Genomic DNA, 20,735 nt, shown 5'->3' with positions numbered 1-20,735 from the left:
GGGTTTTTTTTTTTCCAGAATGGCTTTCTCTTTGCCACTCCTCCCATAAAGCTGTGACAGGTAAAGCAACTTGCCAGAGTTGTCAGAGGTCTCTTGGTGGCCTTCCTCACTGGTCTCGCTCAGTTTTTGATGACAGCCATTAACAGCTGTGCCATGCTCCTTCCCATTTATTAATGATTGATTCAACTGGGATGTTCAGGGTGCGAATTCTTTTTTTGTAATATCTGTAACAAATAAAGATAACTTTGTAGATATCTGTTTTTACTTTTACATTAAAAGGTCTTTTTCTGTTGAACAGTGTCCAAAAGCCACATTAAATCTACAAAATTCAAAGTTATAAATTAAAAAAAAAAAAAAAAAAATCCCATAGGCAGTGAATACTTTTTATGACCTTTGTATAATTTGGTACATACAGTATATTGCATATATATATTTGTCATATTCATTCTCTAAAAGACACTCTTGTTCTTCCCGTGCAGAATCTGTACCTGTTCCTGGCCCAGCCCAACTGCCTGGTTCACTTGGACCTGTCTGGGACAGACTGCACCGTGGACTCGGTTGGTACTCATCGTCTCTATTACAGTCACTATCTATCCATCGCTGTCTGATCTCATCTCAAGGATGGGATTCAGGCCAAGAAACAGGAAGGGGGTAGCGTCCTGAATATGAATTGCCCACCACAGAAAAACAATGTAACCTCAGTAGACTCACTGTCTTTCTCAGAGCTCCTCTGTGCATAATGCTCTGAGTGATGGTAAAAGCTCTTAGAATGCACTCCAATAGAAACATATAGCCGCTTATGAATTATACAGACAATACATTGTATGAATAGCATACAACAGCCTTTGTTGAATGTGTTTGTTCACAGCTTTGTCACTTCAGAGAGATGACTTCATCCGTGTTGTTGCTGTGTCTAAATTTAGCATGTCTGCCAGTGTGACAAAACGGTGTCTTGCCGCATTAGCAGATACGCTAACATCTAAAAGGATGACAGAGCCGTCTCTCTGAGAGAGTTCAGTGACCACGCTTGAATGTGTCTGCCCCTGCTGGTTACTGCTGAGATGGCAGTTCTTCCAGGTTCACCGTGAACATTCAAGACTCAGTGGAAAATCAGTTGAAAGTTACACCTGTACTCAGGAGGTTTTTAGTGTCTGTGTCCCTCTGGAAGATGTAGAGGTTTGTGAAAAGAGCTGGCTGAATGGGAGGTCACATTTATTGTTTATGTTGTGTCACTGCTGCTTTGTCAGTGCTGTATTGCTGCTGACAGGATAACGCGCTGTAGGGACATGCAAGGTTGGATGGAACAGACATAAATATCATTGTGTTCTCTGCTGCTGGGAGGTAAGAGGTCAGAGAGAGAGAGAGATCCACTCTGAGCTCTGCTGCTCAGTGACACCCCAGCAGGGCAAGTGCTTGCTAACATGGAGGATGATGTCTGAACTCCACACTCACTATATTGCCATGATGCTGCATCATATTACAAATCAACCATATTTGCTGGTCTTCAGGTTTTAGACCATCACATTCACCTACTTAATTAAATCCCATTGTTGATTAAATACTTTGATCCTCTAAGTGGTGGAATGTTTTCCAAGAATATTTATTGGAGTACTGCACTTGCGGGTTTGAGGTCCTTGTACTGTATTTTACTTTATTTGAGTGCATCCATTCTATACTTGTACTTCACTACATTTTAGAGGGATTTTTTGTGCTTTTTAATCTAGCATGTTTGTAGCTTTAGTTAACTTGCATATTTCTGAGATTATTTTTTACCCAAAACATAGAATCAGTCTCTGTGCATTGTTCATTAAAACACTCCCTCTTATGAAGTATTTTAATCTGTAATTGAGTCAAAGTTTTATATATTTTTTATAATAAAATGTAAAAAAGAAAGTGTAGTAGGATTATTTGAAACATTTTTTATGAGAATTTTCCAAAATTGACACTTCCTGATTCTTATGCTGCAACCTGTCTTATTCTTTCTTGTTAATATGTATAGCCCCTTTCAAAAACACAGTTACAAAGTACTTTACAATAAAACTAAGTACATTTAAAACACAAGAAGAATGAAACAAACTACAATGTCATAAAATGTTACCAAAGGAAAAGATAAAATAAAAAAGGCCAAAACTCAAATCAAGATAATAAGTGACATTTAAATTAATAATATAGCAATAAAATGGACGGGTCAGATAAAAACAGGATACGCTCTCCAATAGATGTACCTTTTTTGGAGAAACTTAAACAAAGACAGTGACTCAGAGAGCCTTTTATCCTCGGGCAGGTTATTCCAGAGCCTCGGGGCCCTGATTGCAAAAGCCCTGTCCCCTTTAGTCTTCAGTCTGGGCTCTGGAACAAACAGAGGACCTCTGCCTGAGGATCTCAAGCTACACAAAGGTTCATAAGGGATTAAAAGATCTGAAATGTAACCAGGAGCCTTAAAAGTAATCAGTAAGATTTTAAAGTCAATCCTAAAACAGACAGGGAGCCAATGTAAAGAAGCTAAAACTGGTGTGTACTTCTTGGTTCTGGTTAAAAGCCTTGTGGCTGAGTTCTGTACCATCTGTAGTTGTTGCAAGGTTTTTTGATTAAGACAGGAATAAAGGTTTTGCAATAATCAAGGCGCGAAGAGATAAAAGCATGTACGACAGTTTCTGTATCTCAAAGTTAAAATAGATCTTATTTTAGCAGTATTTCTGAGGTGATAAAAGCATAATTTGACAAGCTTAGTGATATGTTATTCAGAACATAAATTACTATCAAACAAGATTTCTTGCAACAGGCTTTATGGTATGTGTTGTGACAGGTTGTTCTGACACTGAAGTCTAATGAAAAACTAAAACTATAATTTTTTTGAAGGTGGCGGCAAGAGTGGGGGGAATGCAGTGGCAGTTAACCCCCAACCTGCAGTAAGAAAAAAATACATACAGTCCTCACACATTAATGCAACAGTGATCATAGCTCCACAATGTGTGTGTAACACTACATGGAGCCATTCTGTATACCGAGTACTTTTCTAACTTAAAAGTGTATTTTGCTGACAGTACTTTTACGACTTCACTTTTACTTACATAGGGTTTTGAATGCTGAATTTTTACCTGCAATGGAGGTGGTTTTACCTTGTTATATCACTAAGGATCTGAATACTTCTGATAACTTTTACCCCTGTGTTTCATTTCCCACACTGCCTTGCACTTTACTGTGCATGTGTTTGCTTTCTTCCTTGCTGCACTTCACTCGAGCAGTTTTAAACCCCAAGAAGCGGGCAGCTTGTCAGGCAGGAATCTCTCTTAGGAGGGAATGGTCCACCCCATGAAACTTATCCTCCTCCCTCCCCGTAAATGTGGGCCATGAATTTTGTATTGAATTCTGTGCATGAGTGGAAGTCATTGCATCTATTCTGCTTTATTTGCAAGTTTTCAAACTTTGTCTCGCCCCTATATCTCTTTAAAACTCCCCTTGAGACCAAAAGAGTGCTCTCTGTGATAGCTGCTTCATGTCCTGTTTTGCTAATTGTCATTTATCCTTTAGAGGGGAACTGTCTGAGGAAGAATTTGTCTTTTTTAGTGTTGGCCTGTTGGATTGAATTATTAATAAGTTCCTGTTTTAATCTGCGTTGATGTACCGACAACGGTCGATTAGTCAATTTCCGTGATGGATCACACTGCCAGGATAAAATGGATTTGTCCGACAGTTTAACCTCTCGCAAGTGATGAGATGCTACTTAAAGTCTTACGAGAAATTGGGTTTTGATGCCACTCATATTTGCCTAAAGCTTTCTCTTGTCTAATAAACAGACATATATCATCTTTATTTCAAGATTAATTGGGTCACAGATTCCTGGATATTCATTTTGGTACATCCAGACCCCGGTTATTTGAACGCGAGCCATATCTCCACAAGATGAGAGTTTGATTGGTTATGCACCTTGATGGATGGTAGATGAATTGCTGTATTGCTGCATGATGTTACATTGATCATATAGGCAGGGAAACCTTGGGTGACACAGCATAATTAATTTCTACACAGGCTTTGAGTGGCTTTTTTCCCCCATATTTAATGTGAAACTCGACAATTGATGGATATTTAGTGTAACAAATTGAAGAATGTAAGTAATTAATTTTTCCTCTGGTGTAGTTTCAGCTTGATTCTGATTCAGTGTAATACAATTACTCTTCTTATTGCCCATTTGGTCCTGCTATCGGGAATTCGTAGACTTTCTCTGACAGATGAGCACTTTCCGGACACACTTTGAAAGATTGGTGGAAACACAGTGTCTGCTATATTTCACTCAGCTGCTGGAGCTTGGGGGCATTAACCCTAAAATGGGCAAGAACGGAAAATTAAGTCACTGTTTTTTTTCCACTATTAGGACTTAAATAACTCATTATTATGTGTTTTTCTTTTCAGAATGTCCCAGTTTTCATTTTCATTAGTGCCCATTGTGGGGAATAGATGAAAAATTTGGGAAAATTGCAACAACTTTTAAACATTCCAGATCTCTTCTTATCAATGCTGGTGGCGTGACTCAATAAGTGTCAGTCTTTCTGTCTTTCCCAGCAGCTCCACCATGAGGCTGACGTCTGTGGTTTTCAGTGAAATGTCTCTAACCATTGCATGTATTGTAATGAAATGTGGTACACACATTCACGTCCTCCTCAGGATGAACTATAATCACTTAAGTGATCCCTTTGCTCTTTTCCCGTAGCACCACCATCAGGTCAAAATTTCAATCTGTCTAATACTTTGGTTTATGATCAAACTCCTGCAAAACTAACGACCCAATGTCCCAACAGCCTCCTCAGCTGTACTTTGTCCAAAGGTTTTGCATACTAACTAGAACTGCACAGTTAATCACAATATCATTAAGACAGCTATATGTCCAAGTGCAATATCACAATTGCAAGAGCCACAATTGTTTTGATGAAGGTAAAATTTGCATACATTAACATTATAGGTAAAGCATTGTGTGCTACAGAGATAACCTGGCCTTCAAAGCATATTCCAGACATAACGGAGCATGTTTATTTGGTACAGACCCCAGCAAAAACATCACATCATCATCATTTTTATATTATTATTTTTTTAAATTAAAAATGAAATGCCAAAATTACCATTACGCCTAAAATCCTGACTTAAATCACAATTGCAGTTAGTCAAAACAGTCACAATATGATGTTTTTTTGCACATTGTGCAGCTCTAATACTAACATGCTAAACTAAGATGGTGTCCAGAGGTTAACTATACCTGCTAAGCATCAGCACTCTAACATTGCCGTTGTGAGCATGTTAGCATACTGCACCGAACTACTGCCTCACAGAGCTGCTTGGATGGCTGTAGACTATTGGTCTTCATTTAAACATTTGTTTAAAAAGCAGAACCTTTTTCTTACATTATTATAATTAAACATTGTGTGTGACCACGAATACAAATGAAAGTCAATATCTCACTAGCGGTGGAGGGTAACGAAAGCAGTCCTGAGCATTTTGTCCAGTGTTGATGTTGATGTAAAGGCTAACTTTGCATTTGCACATGTACTCATGATGAAGGTCTGGTCATTGAAGCACACCCTGCAGTGACCTTTCCCTGAATTGCATAGAGATACTGAGAGCAGCCCCTCCTGCATTCAAAATCCTACTCCCAAAAGTACAAAAGTAAAACCAGGAACATGTGCTTCAAGTATGAAACATAAAATTATGTGTTCTGCAAAAAAATGGCCCCTGTAACTGATGTATCATTAAATATTACATCATCAGCTTGTCAGTCCAGAGGGATCAATGCGTTTATAGTATTTTGGTGTTGCAATTGGTTAAGATGGAGCTAGTAGTTTGCAACCTAGGGGTCAGGCCCCTTTAAAGGGTCTTAACATAAATGTGAGGAATTGTCCACTAATGGGAGAGAAAAGAAGAAGAAACAAAGTTCAACCATTTGAATTCAGTTTTCTGACCTTTCTCTAGTTCTTATATGAAATATTGGATATTTTTTCCTTGTTATACCTTAAACTGTTATTCAAATAAAACCATCTGACAAGGTTGAAAGGAAAATCTCTCCTTGGTGAAACTGCTTACAACACATCTACATCTTACATCAATATGACAGTTAGTCCCAGGCTAAACACTGCATTTCTCTAAGGGCTCACCAGCCAAACATGCTCAGAACCACTGGTGTAATCTTTAACAATACATCATATTTCAAAAGCTGATCATATGTTGTATGTTAAATATGAATCTGAAAGGTAACCAGTCTCTAAAGCAGACAGATAAATGTAGTGGAGTAAAAAGAGTAATATAGACCCTCTGAAATGTTGTGGAAAAGAAATATTACATGACATAACTTTGAAATACTAAAGTACATGTTTACAGCTGATCCCAAAATGTAGGGCCAAATCCCCCTATCTGCATTTCTCACTGAGACTGAGACACCAACATTTAGTGGCTCAGACAAAAGAACATTTTAGAGTTGAAGAACATTTTAGGGTTGCTTTGCTTAACTCAGAATCAGAATCAGAAATTGATCCCCAAGAAGAAATCATGAACTTCACACAGCTGTCATGTAGCATCTTAGTTAGCACACAGAGATTTGGACTCAAAAAGGAACAAGGCACAAAAATTATGACTTTAATCTCTATTTGACTTGGACTTCAACACCAGTAACTTGACTTCACTTGGACTTGAGCATTGTGGCTTGAAAACACAACACTTCCCCAAACACTAAAGATGAAAAAGTGTGACATGAATCAATTCATTTCCCTACTTTGTCTGAAATTTACCTCTTTGCCATTTAGAAATACAACATAAAACATGCAACAACATACAATATCACTTCAAGGAAGAACAGTCTTACAGAAAATGTCTTACAAATTTCAGAAGAGAAAGTTCTAGACATTTTTCCAATATGAGATAAATATAAGACAGTACAGAAACGTAAAAAAAAATAATTCCGTTGTGCTACTGCTTAACAGTGCGATATGCTATGAATGCGGATGTTTGCCTTACTTTTTTATGATTGAGTTCAGTTGCACTTGTTTTAACAAACTTGTTTTAACAAATAAATAAAAATTTTAAAAAGCATTCATGACTTTTGTAACTTGAAGATATTATTACTCTGTAGTTAAAATAGCATTGCATCAGGTGAAGAGCACATTATGAGCTATTTAGGACTTGAATCTCAAGGTTTAGGACTTGGGATTTCACTTGGGAATTTTCAGTCTGGACTTGGGACTTTATTGCAAAGACTTGAGACTTACTTGTGACTTGAAAAACAATGACTTGGTCCCATGTCTGCTACTCTCAGCAGATAATGAACAAACAGTCAGTACAAATGTCTGTTTGTATTCCAAGTTTCCATGTTCCTTGGCAGTCACACACTGTGGATGCTCAGTGCACGTGTGTGTGTGTGTGTGTGTGTGTGTGTGAGAGAGAGAGATGTATTAACCTAATGACAAAGGTTGTATTATCTTGTACAAATCCTAAACATATGGCACAAAAAGAATCAAACAAATCCTAAAATAAATTGCAAAGACTGCTTTGTCCTGATTTGACCAGCAGTAACATCTCATTTGTTCTGGTCCATTGTTTTTTTCCACACTCCAATCTGCCGAGTCAGGCTTTTATGAAATTCTATTATTTAATGCCATCTATAATGCTAGCATGATACATTTAGGGATGTTTTTATCGAAGAGGCTCCTGCCAAGAATGATATACAGCCGCATCATTTTTTTAGTGTGTTCAAATTGCATTTGTGTCAGCTTTAATCTGTGCCATAATCATTTGTGCAGTGTTCAAGAGCCAAAATAACTGTTATACAACACACTCACATTCACTGTAGTGAACATAGTGCAACCCATTTATCTCTCTGTCTCTCTCTGTCTCTCTCTGTCTCTCTCTCTCTCTCTCTCTCTCTCTCTCTCTCTCTCTCTCTCTCTCTCTCTCTGTTTCTCTGCCAGTTGTTTGGGGCCTTGCTGCGAGGCTGCTGTGCTGACCTCTCCTACCTGAACCTCTCCAAGAACTCCTTCTCTCACAGGTGGGCATTCACCTCGAGTGTAAATCCCTGTTAAATTATTGTCTTTACTATTATTATTGTTTTTTTTAAGGAAAAAGGACATTTGTTTTCTTCTTCTGACTCAGCCAAATAGCTCTGGATGAATTCCAGTTAGGAGGTGCAGAGCAGAGCGAGAATCATCATTTATTTTCTGCTGTAGATTAGTGTTTTAACCCTGGACCTCACTGACGGAATTAGCGTGCACGCTCGGCTCGCCCCCCTTAATTTGTTCAGGCACGCCGCATATATATTTATATATACAGTATGTGTGTGCAGAATGTGTTCCCGTCTGTCTTAAATGTACACATGTCTCTGTTTGCTAACAAGTTTTCCATCTGTCACGCACTTGTTTGCATGCCCACAAGTCTGTTTTTGCGTGCGAAAGTATGTATGTGTGTGGGTGCATGTGTGTGTCTGTGTTTACCTAGCTAGCAGGCAGAAGCGGCTGCAACTCTCATCATGTCGTGTCCCCCAGGAGCCCAGGAGCTTCCCTGCTCAGCATATTACATTACAGAATTACTGAGAAAGAAGTCGGTGAAAAATGAGACTAATTTTAGACGTGAATTATTGTGCCAATCCCCAGGCTCCCATGCTTGCCTTTTTTTTTCTTGCGCTCTGTTTCTTTGTATCTACTGTATCTCTCAATCCATCTTTTACTTTTTGCATCTGTCTGGCTGCACCCTTCTTCCTTCATTCTTTATTTTTAATGTGTGAATGTGTGAGTTCTTGACCACACAGCGTTCTCTTTTCTAATAGGAATTTCCCAGCATTCCACCCTCCTTTTACTGGAGACATCCACGCTCCATCCATCTTCTCTATATGGTTCTTGTCTTTCCCTTTCCATGCTTGTTTTCTCCTCTCATCCCATTCTTCTTGTTTACTGCCTCCTTCACCATCATCGTCTTCTTTTCCTCTCCTCTTTCCTTCCTCCTCATTCTCCACTTATATTCTCTTCTCCTCTTCCTCTCTCCTTATCACTCCTCCTCCCTCTTCACATCCTTCAACTTTCATCCCTTTTCCCACTGCTCTTTCTCCTCACATCTTCCCAGTCATCCCCTCCCCCTCTCCTCTCCCCTCTGCCTCCCTCTCTTCATAGTTCATCCCACCTCTAGCCGGTCACGGGTCTTCTGGTATTAAATGCACGCTGGCTCAGTGCTGCCGGTCAGACGGCCGCAGTGTTGTGGTGACAACACGGAGCCACAAAGCTGAACCGAGTTGATAAGAACTGCCTGGTTGCCGCTCATGAATATGGAACGAACCGCCTCAGACCCCTCCTTCACCCGTCACACACACAAACACGCACTGGAGTTACACACACACACACACACACACACACACACACACAGATGTGGCACTTTCAGGAGACAATGAGCAGTCCATGTAGATACAGTTACACACATCGACACGTGTGGAAACAAGTTGCTGATGCAGCTCCCAGGGGACGGTTTTGTGAGAGAGACAGTGACACCGTATCTGCTTATGCGACAGAAGCCATTCTGTATCAGCGGAGTCCTGACAGGCTGTATGCTAATCATTACAAATGGGTCAAAGAAGAGCTGGTGTTCCACACACTGGGAGGTTATCACAATAGCAATGACAGGGGCTCGTAATGCAGCTGCCTGGTTTCCCCTCACTACTATCTTAATGTCTTCATCCTTTCTCACCCCTTTATGACCTTTTCCATTTTTTACCCTTCATAACTTAATTTTCTTCTCCATTTTTTTCTGTCTCTTTATCTCACATTTTCTTTCATTTCTTTCCTCTTGCTACATAAAGTTTTATCTTTTAACCAAGTTAACATGGTTTTATCTGTGCGGGGTGAATGTCACAGCATTATGAAAGACATGCAGTTTGGTCAACCATACATTTTCCTAATCACTGGGGAAAAAAATGATGCTATAGTTCAAGAAATAGAATGATTATTTTGGCGTAGTATCCGTGTGTATATTACTTGAAATGAGCACACGCCAAAAGCTTATTGTGGTTGGTATTATTGTTAAGTTAGAAGCCAACCCGACAGGTCCTAAATGAAATCCTGATGGTCTTATGCTCTTACAGTGCAATCATAACAATCAGTGTAAATCACTGGGTCATGTGCACAAGGACAATAACTGCTCATACACAGGGTGCAATATGCACAAAGGAATTTGGTGAAGCAGAATAGAAATTGGTGGGGTGTAGCGATTATTCATTATATTCTCAGCCAGTCACATTACTGCTCTCATTCCAATTAAACAGCTGTGCCAAACACATGGGCACACGACAAAGTTGGCTCAGTAATCAGAGAGGAAAGTGCAAGGCAGGTTTTCAGTTATGATGTCCTAGAGGTTCCGGCATATTATAAATATACATGTGATATGTCGGTTTAGGCTGAATTTGCATCAGTGGAGATACTGAAAGTCAGGTCATGCTGATATTTTCCTAATGTTTAAAGATGTGGGGGTTTATTTTAAAAGAATATCTTTATCTATAGTTAAGGTCTGTAGCAAATAATTAACTTGGTAATCCTGATGCCCCGCCCCTAGCAAATTCGAATTTGCACGAGCAGAGCCCGCTGAATCGCCATCGGACCAATCAGATCAGTCTATCTGACAGAGGCGGGCTCTGGGCAGGCGTAACATGATGACGAAAGCGCTGCACCGTAGAAGTCGAAAAGTCAACAGCCAAGATGGCAGCTGCCAAAGGACCGTGTCCATTCAATTTAGCTTTGGAAGAAATGCTACGCCAACTACACTTATCTTTTTTCTTGAGAGAGGAACAGAAGACTGCCCTAGAAGCCTTCGTTTCCAGGAAGGACGTTTTTGCTGTTTTGCCGACGGCATACGGCAAAAGCATAATATATCAGTTAGCCCCACTGGTCGGCAAACAAATGGGGCTTAGTGCAATGAATATGTCACCTTGCTTTTTGCTCTGATTGGCTATCGTGCTATCCAATTGTGTGCGGGAGCATTTAATATGCCTCAGTTAGTGCCGCCCCTTGGATAGGAAGAGTGTATCGGTGAGGGCCAGACTCAAAATCTTTCTAGATTTGAGCCTTTGTATAGGAGTAAGTTATAACAGTTAAAGTGTCAGCTGAAGTCATTGCAAGGAGTTGTAGTGTCATTGAAAGTTAAAACACTAAAGGTAGTTCAAATGTGAGTGGAAGTTGAAAGGTATTAATGTGTTGGTTAATGTTGTTGGGATGAAATTAGTCCAAGGTTTTAGTGAAATGCAAAGTGTTTGTGAAGTCAGATGAAATATCACTTGACAAGTCAAGATAAAAATCAAAAAGGAGCTGAAGTATCAGTACAGCAGAAATAACTTTAAAGATCTAAAGCATATGTTTAAAATGTATAGACAGGCAAATGCCTTGTAAATATGACATGTAACCATAGTATGAAAAGCATACAGCATTTGACTCTGAAATAGTTTTTTATTGAATGTGATTCAGCAACAATTCTGTGAATCAGCAATTGTGCAGTCGTCAACTAACTAAGATGCAGCTCATAGTTGCAGCATATTTGAAGAATCAGCAGGATTTAAAGTAGTAAAGGTCACTATATCCATGGTATAGAATACAAATGATCCTTGCATATACAGAAATAGACCACACAAACAATGAGGTCATTTTTTCCAGCTTCACTAGCGGCGGTGCATTAGGGATAGTAATGTCTGTCTGTTGGTCACAAACGTGGTTGGTCAACTACTTTGGTCCAGACTGAGAAATCTAGGCAACTATAGGATGAATGATTATAGAATTTAGTAAAGACACATGGTGCCTAATATCTTAAGTGATCCCATGGGGTTAAGAGTTTAACTTTTCAATTTAACTTTGTCCATTACTTTTTGTGACAGATTTCCTGAAAACTAACAGTATTCCCATCAACTGCTGCTGCACTCTGTGTTTAGTGGTAATTAACAACTGTTAAGATGCTAACATGCTAAATTAGGAAAGCGAACATATGGTGAACATCATACCTGCTAAAAGTCAGTGTTTTCCTTTGTCATCCGGAGAGTGTCAGTATGCTGACGATAGCACGCAGCTCAAAGCGCTGTTGTGGCCTCACAGACCAGCTAGCATGGCTGTTTTTCTTTATTACTCCATTACTCTATGATGAGTTGCTTTATTTTGAAAGAAAATTATTCACTCAACCATCTGGTGTTAATTGATTCTGTAGCAAAAGAAAATGAGTACAATCAAAGTAAACAAAACATGTTGCATTCGTTTGCAGACATTTTGACATGGCGTAGCAGGAAACACAGCTGTAGTGAGTAATGTTAATGGCCGCATCCCGTTTATGGGACTGAGCCTCGTCGGCCATGAAAAAGGTTTCCATGAAATGATAATGCCGCAGAAAAAATTATCTGAAAGTACAAATGTCTCTCTCTCTTTTCTCTGTTTGTAGATTTATTGATGAGACTTTTGCATTGTAGTTTATGAATAACTGAAATAATGAGTCATATTAACAATGCTATTCAGAGTGTCTCATCATTGCAACAATGCTCGTTGTTTATCAGGATGAGGGTGAAAAAATGTGCTGTAAAAAAATAAAAAAATAAAAGCTGTCTGTGCTGCACAAGTAAACAACATATCAGCTGCCTGAAGAGAGGTAGCAGGTAATCTTTCCCTGAAAAACAAACCTCATTTTTCTGGAAGATGAATACATCCTCCCCGTCCTTCCCTCTCCCCCTCTCCCTCTCTCCTCCCCTGCCTCTCATCACTTTCTCCCGCTGTCTGCAGACCCCCTTCCTCATCCTCCCCTGCGGTGAATTATTTGTGCAGTGGGGGCTGAAATGGCAGATTGGCTGCTTTGACAAGTTCTAAACACAGATCGGAACCAGTGTACTGCATCCATCCTGTAAATGCGGTGGGTGGTCCCCTTATGTATTGTAGCTCAGAGGGATGTCTTACATACACACAGACATTGTCTCTGTCCTTCCTCTGATGACAGGCTAATGTACTATATGCCAAGCAGATGGTTGGATAATTGGTCAGTGTTACCTTTTTAACTGGTGGCAGTAATTAATGCCAACTTCACCTTTTCAGCGTCTGGTTGATATAACACTGACCTAAATGTCACAGCTAGCATCTGTCTACTTCTTTCTGTCCCTTTCTCTCTTGCACGCTGTTTTTCCTGTTCCTCCTCTGTCAGTTCTCTGCTTGTCTGCTGCAAAATTTCTGTCACTTTCTATCAGCATATCAACTCCTTCTGTCATCCGCTGTCTTGTCTCGATCAGTCTCTTATCTGCTCGCCACCTTTCATTTTCTGTCTAACTGCCTGATTGTGGTCCATCTTTTGTGCTCACTTTCTGTCCCGCTCTTCCCTCCCACTCCTTTACAGCTTAAAATCTTTCTTTTGTTTTCTTTGCTGTTCTTTTCCAGGAAAGCGAGAGATTCCCTGCCAACTTTCCGCCAGTTCTTCAGCTCCGCATTCAGCCTGACCCATGTCAGCCTGGCCTGTATGAAAGTCCCCCCTGATTCACTGAGGTGAGTCACTGTCACAGACAAGGATTTAAAGGGACCTCTGAAACATCCTTAAGCACGTGTAAGATGCAAATCACTTGTATGGTCTGAATTGCAAACAGATGAAAAAGGAGCGTCTGTATGTTCTACAGTAACCTCATTCAGTTTGACCCCTTCTGCATGTGTCATTATTATTCACGCTAGGCGTAAGCTTGGAGTGGACTGTGCTTTAGGTTGTGTGTGTTTGTGTGTGAGTGTTTCTCTCTGTCCCCAGCTAATCTTGCAAACTACTGGACCAGTCAGACTAATATTAAGGTGCACGTGTATATGCTCATACATTTTCGTTTCCAAATATTTATTTGAAAATAAAACCATTCATACGGTCAATAAAAAAACATTTTGTTAATAATAAAAAACGAATGTAGTCTCAACAGTGACCGTGCCAGCTGGCGGGGCTGCGGCTGAACCGCTTCCAATGTTCATTCATTCATTCAGTCGCGTGTTCAATGTGTGTACGTGCGTGCGTGCGTGTGTCAGAGAGGAGGAGTATCAATAAAAAAAAAAAAGTTTCCACTAATTATTTCGGTGTTTATTTCTTTTATTCTTAAGTTTTTTTTATTAAAATGCGTAATATAGCCAACAGTATTACAGACCAAAAGTTAATCTAATTTATTATTGTAGAATGTATTTAGTAAATCACCACTTTCAGCTGGAGACACGGCGCAGCAGCAGCACAGTGTTAACCAACCCTCAGGGGCTGTAAGTTATCCAGAAATAAGCTAAAAACAACAAGCCTTACTGTCTGTTGTAGGACACATTTTGGCCTTTGTCGTGGCTCAAAACTGATATCCATGGAAAATTTTTATTTCACTTTGAACCGGAGCATTTTGATTAATTCCATACCTGACATGCTATAATCTGCTAAAGATAGGCACGTCATGAGAAGAATTGGTCCTCATTTTTGCTAGCTTCACTCTATCCCGACTGTAAGGGAGCCAGGAGGGACCCCCACCGGGCGCAGCTGCGCTAAGGTTTTGTTCTGTTCACTGCATGGCGTCATACCACAACAGGAGCATTTCAGAGGCAGATCGTTTCGCCTGCCAGTTTTTGGGATATTTGATTTGTGGCTGTATTTAGTTAATAAAAATACATTCATCCTCATAATATATTGTATCTACATTTGACATACAGTGCTCTGAGCAACGCATTCTGGCTCCGTCAAAAACAGACCAGGTGTGTATTTGATTACCTTTTGAAATGCACTGTGGCGTGTCTGCTGAAATTACAAGAATTGTCTAGAGTGGCTGTGATAAGCTCGGGCAGGCGCTTGGTGGAGATCTGCACTCTACTGAGTGCACTTTCCTGGTTTATATATGTATCTGGGCTGATCAGATTATAATTCCATACAACAAAAAGAATAAAATTTATATGTAAATGCACTCAAACTGTATTAAAGATGTTATCCCCCAAACAACCTTGGGAGGTGATAACGGATGCATATGGCCAAGCTACTTACAAAATCCATCTCTTGGATATAAAAAGAAATAAGTGCAAAAATCAACAAATAAATCCAAGAACAACACCAAAACAAACTTTTAAAATACACTATGAAGACAAAACAATGTTTTTAAGGCAGTTTTGACAGAGTAAGTGACCTGTGAGAAGTAAGCTGTGCATTTTCACATGTGGGGAAAATCTAAATATAATTCAGTGCTTGGTGCAAGTGTTATAAAGATACCAAGCTTCATCTAAATCCAAGTAGCATGTTAAGCCCATATATACAGGGGGTCAAGGAACATATTCAAGTTTAAAGAATCCAGCAGCACAGAGTAAATAGAGAACTACAAATACTGTTATCAGGATTCATTGCTTGAGGTGGTGTAGTGGAAATTGCCTGCAAACACTCAGCACTCAGGAAATAAGCACACAAAGCGTTTGATGGGTTTGAGGGAAAATATATTTTATACAATATTTTTTGGAGAGATTACACCTGAGTCGGGAAGCCAAGTAAGCCCCCCCATCCCCTCCTATGGTTTCAACAAAATCACAGAAGTCTTACAGAATTGGTTCTCCACTGCTTACATATGGTCACTGACCTTTCCCCAAAAGAGCACATATGTTAGGCTTTAACCAAAAATGGAAATGCCACTCATCTTGCATGTGACATAGTTTCACTGTCATGCTGGCATTATATTACATAGCCTACATATGACATCTTACATAAGGCCCTGACCTTTGCACCGATTTACAGCTCTTAAAAGACATTGAGGCCAGAGGTCAATGCTTGCACCAGTACACCAAACCAAACTACACGATTTACACTTTACACATGAGTAAATCATGACTATCAGTGAAGAATTGAAAGGAATAAATGATAACTGTTACTGTTATGTGCTCATTTACATTCACAATGGCAATGCATTACATGATAAAATGTGCGATTTATTGAGGCTTCAGGTGTGAAGGTAATATGTTAAGTGCTTGTGCTTATGTGGTTCTATATACATCAGTTGTTAGTGTAGTGCAAACACAATGACCTCTAGTTTGATTTGTTAGGCATGCACAGGCTGAATATGCCCAATTGGAATCTGCATCTGCAAAATAGCATGGTATCATGACATAACTGACCCACATTAAACACAGTTTCTTTGTCATTGTCACTATAAATGAAGTAGTCCCTAGCCTCATATTGAAATGATTCCAGTGAGTTTAACACAGCGAGGTTTGCAGATTTCATGTTTACGTGAACAGAGCACTGGTATTGTTTTGATACTCAGTATCTACAAATTTGCAAATGCCTGAAATTAAAGTCTGAATCTGTTTTGGGTTGACAAAAGGTAGGATCAGCACATCTCTGATGACAGTAGTAGTATTATAATCAGTGGATGACACCCCAGTGCTCACTCATTTGGTTACCAAATTTTCTGTTGGTGTTTGTATTTGCCACCGTATTAGTCGTCGCATTTGTGATGTGGTTATGTCATGAATATTCCACACTGACGGTTATCATCCTTGACTAGTGTATCACCCCCTGTGACAGCCAATTGGCAAACACTTACTTCCTCTTTATTCACAGAACCTCTGGACAGGATGTGCATACTGAGTTGGCAAAATGAACTGCAGTACAAGCCAAGAGGACGCGTTAATATACCCATCAAACAGTCCATGTAATATTATCCTGATATTATTTGAGAAAGATGAATATACTCACTATTGTGGAGACAAAAACAAAGTATGTTATTGTATGATATGTAAATGAATAAGAACGGATGGATAAAATCAGCGGGTAGAGATACAGATCTTACTAGATTATTATCAAAGGACTAATTGGAATATTATGGGGATATTATACAGGGCTTGAAATGATGAAACAAATGAATGCATTGGTCAAAAAAACCCTGTTTTATTTCATATTAACAATACGTCTCTCAGCATTTCTATCATTGATTTCATGCACACATAGGAGTAAATCAGATCCACAGCTAAGCCTGTGAAATTTGTGAAGAAATGAAATACTTCAAATGAGCCAATATGGAGGTGAAATATTTCCTTACTTTAATATTGGGGCCAGTGTTCCTTCTGAGATTAGAGTCCAGCAGCTCACATAAATGTGGAGACTAATGATGAATTAAAACTCCTGAAATAATATGTTTAGCTATAAAGAAGGTTCATGATATAAGTGTCACGATAAATACTTTACCTAGTTATCGCAGGATATATGGACATGACCTCAATAATTTTGCTGACCTCGATATGACCCCTTGTGTTTACACGCATGTTTGTTTAGATGAGTGTTACCAACATTTTAGCCAACATGTTGCCAGAATACACAGCAGAGTTTTCTCAATCATTACGAGACTTGAACGCAGCGATTCTCTCTTTTCTTTCTCTCCTCCCCCACCTACTTGTACGACTCAGAAGAAAAATACTCTTCAAAGACGACACAGGGTAGCTTACCGGTAGCCTGCAGCTACACCCTTGGTGTGGAAGCGGCACAGTCCTGATAGTCATTAGCTTGCCAACCTCTGGCAGTGAGCCAGAAAGTAGGTTGTTTGTAGTTTCACCCTTTAATGACTTCATTCTCTACTCCATAAATCCACCAGTGAATCACTGGGTTCCCAGGCTGTCGATCCCCGGGAGCCAACTGCAGCATACGGGCTGGATTATAGAAGTAACTGCAATGTTCCTGGAGCTTTGCTGTGCTTGTCGATTTGTCGCCAGAGGCATCACTTGGTTTTGTTTTTGTTGGCCTGATTTTATATTAAATCTCAAACTGAAAAGTGTCAAATTTTAGGCTGCTCCTGTAAAAACACTACTAGGGATGCACCGAAATGAAAATTTGTGGCCGAAGCCGAATAATATTAAACGCTTGGCCGAATACCGAGTACCGAATATCGTTGTTTAGTTTTTCATTAGTTTTTGCAGATGAACCCCCTCCAGATTAGTCTTGTCACGTTACCAAAATTGGATCCCACTGTACGATACCAGTGAAAATATCATGGTTCTGAGTAGTATCAGGATACCACAGTGAAAATGAGGCAGATGTGCCTTTTGTCATTTATAAAAAGATAAATCACTTTTCTATACAAAATAAAAACCTGACAAATTTCTTTACAATCCATTACACAGATCTTGTTATCAGTCACTTCATATAGTGAGGAATAATATTATTACTATTTTTCTATGATCTTAGATGTAAATATTGCATGTTTCCTTCAGATAAAACACATTTTTGACTTGTGAATGAGTCAATGGAATTTCTTGCAATAATGAAAAAATGCTGGCAATTATGTCCGCCTGGCACAAACCACATGTTTTGGACAACTGTGAAGTGACAGAATGTCCCACCATCATGGTTCTTATATTGCCAGATTCCAGAGAGTCTCCCCTCTTTATATATGGCAGAATATGTCAACTTCCAACTTGCTATGGTGAGATACATGTAAAAATGTAAGAATTTAGTAACACAGATTGTTATTTTTTTTCATTGATATAACAATTAATATAAAATAGGTAAAGGTAAAGTTCCACTGATTGTCACACACCTGAATGTGTGAAATTTGTTCTCCGCATTTGACCCATCCCCTGAGGGAGCGGTGAGCAGCAGCGGTGCTGCGCTCGGGAATCATGTGGTGATCTAACCCCCCAATTCCAACCCCTGATGCTGAGTGCCAAGCAGGGAGGCAATGGGTCCCATTTTTATAGTCTTTGGTATGACCCAGCCGGGGATCGAACCCACGACCTCCCAGTCTCAGGGCGGACACTCTACCACAAGGCCACTGAAGGACATGTGATGATGGCAAATCTGGTTAGCCTAGATTGTCCTGAGAAAAAAACAAAACCCAAGATATAGCATGTGTATGTAGCCTTTATAATGACTGTAATATGAGCTTAAAAGTAAAGGCAGTAAAAATACCCCAAAAAGGCCTAGGGCCCATAGGGTTAAATACTCCAATGTCTGAATATTCCTAAGAACTGAAGGTTCATTGGATTTTGAAAGGTTGTATTTGCATTATTATGCTATTATATGATGATTTTATTAGTGGCATAAAATGTTCTCAGAATGACAATAATAGTAGTAGAAATAGTTTATCGTAAGTATTTTTATGGCAATATATCGCCCAATAAAAGTAGTCATCATGATAGGCCTAAATGTAAGTTACACATAATGGGCTACATGAATTGCCATATGATTTACTGTCTACCTCTTTAAGTGTGTTACCAGCAGTTTTTACTGATGCTGCCTCTCTGTGTCAACAACCATTTGTGCTGCTGACAATGTTTACTCAGATTCAAAGTCATAACGGATGAATTCCCATTGGGGCCACTCATGCTAAAAATGTGTCCACTCATGATGCTGTAAGGTGCTTCCTTTTAAAGCACTGTCTAAATCATGCACAAGAGGGATCACTGCTGAAGCCCTTTAAATTTTATATTCAACCTAAAGAGGAGACTCTTAAACTATAAGATTTTTCAGTTTTTATTGTGTCAGACTTGAACATTAAAATAGCTCGCACCATATGGGGTGTAGTTTGCATCCAAACCATCAGTGAGAGTTAATCATCAAGGCTCACATTAGGTTTCAAACACTTTTCCTCGACAGCGGAGCCATTTTCTATTATGTTGGTAGACTGGCCTTCAATCAGAGGACACAGATTGAAGCCCCCATTTTGGCTGGCGTCCACTGTGCTGACGTGTCTTTGTGCAACACTCTGTATCTTTACCAGCTTCAGGAGATCTGTAGCTAAACCAGCTCAGAGAGCGGCCAAACAAAGAGCAAGTTTCCCCTACGAGAATAAACAGAATATTGCTATATTACAGTTTCTCTGTTAAGTGTGTAACCTGCTGGTAGCTTCTCGTAGCCAAAAAACACAATCAATAGCAGAGTAAACAAAGCAAACTGCCAACAATCGAAATGATTGTGTGCTGCATGATGGATTGCAGCCAAATGGACGGAGCAGACTCCCCACTTAGCACTTCTCCTCTTTACCTCCTCATGGTGCATAACTCTTAAATGTGTGTTCGTTGCACAAGAACAACCTCCAGCTGAGCCTTGATGTGCGAATGCAGTTTTCTTTTTGTATCCAGCTGGGCTTGTGTGTGTATTTGTGTGCATGAGCAACAATTGGCCACTTCTCCTGAATAAATATTGGAGGTTTGGTTTTTAAAGGTGATTTCTGGTGGGAAGTTAGTGAGCTACGGATCTTCTTTTTAAGCTACTTTTCTGTAAAGCCTTTAAGATGGCTCTAAAACTTTTAGGTGTGCAGAGGAGAACGTGGGGCAGGATGGGGCGGCGGGGAGAGGTTGGATGATCCGTTCAGGTTGTTAGAAGGACGAAAAGAAGCAATTGGATTTATGTGGGACTGATCTTTTGTCCTCTGTTTTTTTCTCTGTCATTTTCGTCTTACCTTTGTCCATTAATTGTCCTTTGTTTCTCCCCCATTCCTTCTTATCTACCCATCATTCTGTTCTCTCCTCTCTTTCCTTATCTGCCCTTTCATTAATCTCTCCCTTCCCCTCTCTCTCTCTTTGCTTTTGCGTCCCCCTGTTCTGTCTCTCTTTCCCCATCCTGCCCTGCCCGTGTTTCCCTTCAGGGCTCTGTTCCTAGGTCTGTCCAATAACCCTCATATCACTGATTTACACCTGGACATCAGCAGCTGTGAGGTATGCTCTGTTACTCTGTGCTGTGGGTATATTCACTCATCTTCTTCACAGATTAATGCTCGTGGCCATCCCATCATGTCTCACTCC

At 39.7% G+C, this 20,735-nt stretch overlaps 1 protein-coding gene across 7 annotated transcripts in view; it reads left to right on the top strand.

Annotated features, from left to right (window-relative positions):
• Positions 1-20,735, top strand: part of carmil3 (capping protein regulator and myosin 1 linker 3) — a 116,009-nt gene that overhangs the window by 50,389 nt on the left and 44,885 nt on the right. For all 7 annotated transcript variants that reach the window (XM_033650444.2, XM_078172943.1, XM_078172944.1 and 4 more), the window contains exons 14-17: positions 480-557; positions 7,947-8,023; positions 13,404-13,508; positions 20,579-20,648. In XM_033650444.2, the coding sequence (XP_033506335.1) occupies positions 480-557; positions 7,947-8,023; positions 13,404-13,508; positions 20,579-20,648 (330 nt within the window). The remainder of the gene's footprint in view (positions 1-479; positions 558-7,946; positions 8,024-13,403; positions 13,509-20,578; positions 20,649-20,735) is intronic.

This window comes from Epinephelus lanceolatus, chromosome 12, assembly GCF_041903045.1.
Source record: "Epinephelus lanceolatus isolate andai-2023 chromosome 12, ASM4190304v1, whole genome shotgun sequence".
Taxonomy (NCBI): Eukaryota; Metazoa; Chordata; class Actinopteri; order Perciformes; family Serranidae; genus Epinephelus; species Epinephelus lanceolatus.
The sequence above is the reverse complement of the archived record's forward strand: the minus strand, read 5'-3'. Positions and strand labels throughout refer to the sequence as shown.